Source organism: Bactrocera dorsalis, chromosome 3 (genome assembly GCF_023373825.1).
Source record: "Bactrocera dorsalis isolate Fly_Bdor chromosome 3, ASM2337382v1, whole genome shotgun sequence".
NCBI lineage: Eukaryota > Metazoa > Arthropoda > Insecta > Diptera > Tephritidae > Bactrocera > Bactrocera dorsalis.
In genome coordinates this window covers 30,559,473-30,563,726 of record NC_064305.1, presented here as the reverse complement: position 1 = coordinate 30,563,726, position 4,254 = coordinate 30,559,473, and the positions used below count along the sequence as shown (strand labels likewise).

At 44.1% G+C, this 4,254-nt stretch overlaps 1 protein-coding gene across 1 annotated transcript; it reads right to left on the bottom strand.

Annotated features, from left to right (window-relative positions):
* Nucleotides 1-1,680: 1,680 nt before the first annotated feature.
* On the bottom strand, nucleotides 1,681-3,483 carry LOC125777528 (uncharacterized). The gene is made up of 2 exons (XM_049452631.1): nucleotides 2,408-3,483; nucleotides 1,681-2,125 (listed from the first exon to the last, which is right to left on the bottom strand). The coding sequence occupies exons 1-2, from the start codon at nucleotides 3,481-3,483 to the stop codon at nucleotides 1,681-1,683; spliced, it is 1,521 nt and encodes a 506-aa protein (XP_049308588.1).
* Nucleotides 3,484-4,254: the final 771 nt, after the last annotated feature.

Genomic DNA, 4,254 nt, shown 5'->3' with positions numbered 1-4,254 from the left:
CAACTCTCATAAATACAGCGAAAAGAGGCAAGGGTTGAGGCGCACAAGCAAGCCCATCACTAAATGTATTCGAAACAAAACAATTTTTTTAATTTTATTGTTTAATAAAATGTTGCGCTTTTTACGCCTTTAAGGTTCACTATAAATGGTCTTACAATTAATTAAAATATTTAATTTTTTTTTTTTTATTTCTAGCACTCGGGGTTATGCGAGAAATGAGCAATTACTTTTTAAATTCAATAAAATATTTTTTACTATAACAACGCAGGGATACAAAGAAACTAATGAAACTGCGACATTCTTTTTACATTACCACAAAAATTATCTTTTATATTTGTATAATATTGAGTGCACCGGTTTTAGATGTTGCACCCCACGTTTATTACCATGAGGACTGATCTATTAAATCAGCCCTCACTTTATACACAGCCTTTTGTACATTGATTTAATTGCTTTTGTTATATTATTTTATTTACAAATTTACTTAATTTAGCCAATGAAAATTTGATAAATACTTTTTGAATTGCACGTGCGCGACTTGACGATTGAAAATCGAAGAAGGGAAGAACCAATTCACATTTTCTATTTATAGCGTGGCTAGAGTGTTGTAACTGTATAACAGTGTGACCAGAGTGTGAGAAATGCATTGGCAATTTTATAATAGTGACTAGAATGTGGGCTATGCATTGGCAATCCGTAACATTCCGCCCGTCATCAGGAGCGTGCTTCTGATTTGATTTTGTTGCCCTGTGGGAGGATTGCCAACTTTGTGATCGGTCTGACGAGAGTGGTAGTTGCAGTTTTAAGTGAATCCATCTGCGCCAGGATGCAGTTGAGTGATTCTTGCAAGACGGTAACCTCTCGTCAGCGAGTAATACGAGTGAACCAATTTCTAACTGATTGTTTGGGTGCCACCATTTCGTCGTAGCGAGTTGACGTTGTAGGTATGATGTTGACCAGTGCTTCCAAAATTGTTGAAGCTGATGCTGTATCATCTGCCATCGTGATAGTCGCGCGATATTGATTGGTTGTAAAGTGGGTTCTGGAAGCGTTGTGAGTGCTTGGCCAATCAAAAAATGGCCTGGCGTGAGTGCTGCGAGGTGTTTAGGATCATCGCTGAGTGGTTCTAGTGGCCTTGAGTTGAGGATGGCTTCGATTTGTGTGAGTAAAGTCATAATTTCATCGAGTGAGTATGATGTGTCCCCAAGTACTCGACTGAGATGAAATTTGATTGCCTTTACCGCTGCTTCCCACTTGCCGCCCATGTACGGTGCTGCAGGTGGATTGAATTGCCACTGAGTGCCTTCATCCAGTATGAGTGAGGCGATTGATGTGCTTTCTGATGATCCTTGAGTGAATAATTTTTTGAGTGTGGCATCTGCACCAAGAAATGTTGTGCCGCAGGCTGAGTAAAGAGTGTGGCAGGTGCCTCTGCATGCGGTGAACCGTCTGTACGCAGCCATTAATGTGTCAGAAGTGCAGTCAGTTGCCACTTCAATGTGCACAGCTGATGTGCTCATACAAACAAATACACAGATCCAGCCTTTAAATTGTTTGGCGCCTCGGCCTCTCCATGATTTGATTGTGAATGGTCCAGCATAATCCACACCAGTGTGGAGAAATGCTTTTGATGGTTGAACCCTTACCGTAGGCAACTGGCCCATGAGTTGCTATGCTCGTTTACCCCTGTGGCGAGCGCATTTCATACAGCGTAGTATGAGTGCTTTGATTGCTGGTCTTCCACCAACAATCCAGTATGATTGTCGAACTTCTTCCATCGTTAGTTGAGTGCCACTGTGCATAGTACGGAGGTGTGCGTTGTAGATGACTAATGATGTGAGTGTAGAGTGTCTTGGCAGAATGATTGAATTGATTGTACGTGAATGTGGAATTCGCGAGTCGACCACCAACTAGCAAGACTCCGTGTTCGTCGATAAATGCTGTCAGTCGGTGAAACGGATGATTTGCAGGTAGTGCACGGTCGGCCTTGAGTTGATGCAACTCGAGTGAAAAATACGCTGCTTGAGTTGACTTTGCCCAGTAGATTGTTGCTCTCTCAATGTCTGTTGGGGTGAGTGGTGCGGCAAGAGATGATCCCGGTATTCGTTTGAGTGTGTCAATAGCTCTGAAAATTGTAGCAGTGACGTGAATGAGAGTGCGTAAATTTGAATACCTGTGGATCAATTCCCATTGATTAATCGGCTGAGTGGTTGTCATGACGAGAGTGAGACTTGGACGAGCTTCTTGACTAGTGGTGTCGTCCTGAGTGTCTGGCTGCCGAGGTCAGTGGCATTGTAACTTTGAGAGCCATGGTGGTCCCGTCCACCAAAGTGAGTGTGATGATAGCTGAGCGAGAGTGATGCCTCGAGATGCACAGTCAGCTGGGTTTTGTTTACCCGGAACATACCGCCAGTTGCAATCTGTGGTGAGTTGTTGGATGTTGACAACTCGGTTTCGTACGTAATCCTTCCAGCGTGACGCATGTGATCGAATCCACGTGAGTGTGACTATTGAGTCAGTCCAGAGAGTGGTTGATTGTGCGTCAACTTGTAGAGTGGCTTTGACGTAAGTTATTAATTTCGATAGTAGCAGCGCTGCTGATAGTTCTAGTCGTGGGATAGTGAGTCGTTTGAGTGGTGCTACTTTTGTCTTTGCGCAAAGGAGTGTCGTGAGTGTCTCTCCGGATGCTGAGTGGACAGTGACGTAGATTGCTGCTGCCATTGCGAGCTGAGATGCATCGCAAAACCCGTGGAATTCACAATTCGTGGCCTTTGAAGTGTTAATCCAGCGTGGAATGTTGAGTGTGTCGATTTGTTGAAGTTCAAGTTGCAGCGATTGCCATGATTGCAATACTTTCGACGGGACCTGGTGATCCCACCCGATTTTTTGCAACCACAATTTCTGCAGCAGCATCTTTGCCTTGATCGTGAGCGGTGATAAAAATCCCAGTGGATCGAAGATCTGAGCCACCTCAGATAAGATTGTTCGTATGGAGGACTTGTTTTGATTGTCCGAGTGGCTTTTCATGATGAATCTAAGATTGTCCGACTTTGCGTGCCAGTACAATCCTAACAGTTTGCTCGTGCAGTCTCCAAGCTGGTGCGGTTCATTACATGCTCCAGCTGGTGAAATGAAATTGAGTACTTCTTCGCTGTTTGATTGCCACTTGGCGAGTGGGAAACTGCCCGCCGTGCAGATTTGTTTTAATTGATTGGCGATTGCTTTTAGCTCAGAAGTGTTATCAGCTCCGCGGAAAATATCGTCGACATATCTGCCGTACTTGAGTGCAGGTACTGCGAGTGGATAATTTTTTCCTTCGTCCTCCATGAGTTGTTGAAGGACTCGGACGGCAAGGAACGGTGCTGATCTCGTGCCGTAGGTGACTGTGGTGAGATGATATGGCGTAATCTCTTTATTATTATTGAACCAAAGAATGCGTTGCAAGTCCCAGTCGTCTGGATGTACGTTGATTTGCCGGAACATTTTTTGAATGTCTGTCGAGACGATGTATTGGTGTTGTCGGACGTATAGAAGTACGTCGGTGATATCAAGTTGAATTTTTGCTCCGATGTGCAGAAAATCGTTGAGTGATTTTCCTGATGAGGTGACACACGAGCCGTCGAAGACGACTCTGAGTTTGGTGCTGACACTGTCGGGACGTAACACTCCGTGATGTGGTAGATAGTATACTGATTGAGTACGCTGGAGACATTTAACAGCTGACTCACCGTTTGAGACCCTCAACCCTCCTGATACCGAAGTATCATATTCTAAGGTTATCTCGGTGGTGAAATCAGCTGATTCAATGTCGTTGTCAGCATTGAGTGAAGTTGGAGAGTTTTATACGACAGTCATGTGTCCCATATCTTCGTAGACTTGCATGAATTCTGTGTAGAGTTGCTTGTATTCTTGATTGGTGTTGAGTTTCTTGGTGATTTGCTGTAGTCGTCGATGTGCTGAGTTGTATGAATTTCCAAGATTCAATTTTTCTGAGATGATTGGCAGTCGGACGATGTATCGCCCCGATTGGTCTCGTTGATGTGTTGTTGTGAAGTGTTTTTCACATTGCTCTTCTTCCGGGGTCAGTTCACTGACCGATTACTCTGGAACTTCATTTTGAATCCAGAATCGAGTGAGCAACTCGTCGAGATTGCTTTCTTGTCTAGTGTTTGAGGTGGTGTTGAGGTGGTGTTTAATGATTCGACCGAAAAAATCAGCGCCGATGATGATGTCCACTGGTTGTGGCAGAAAGAA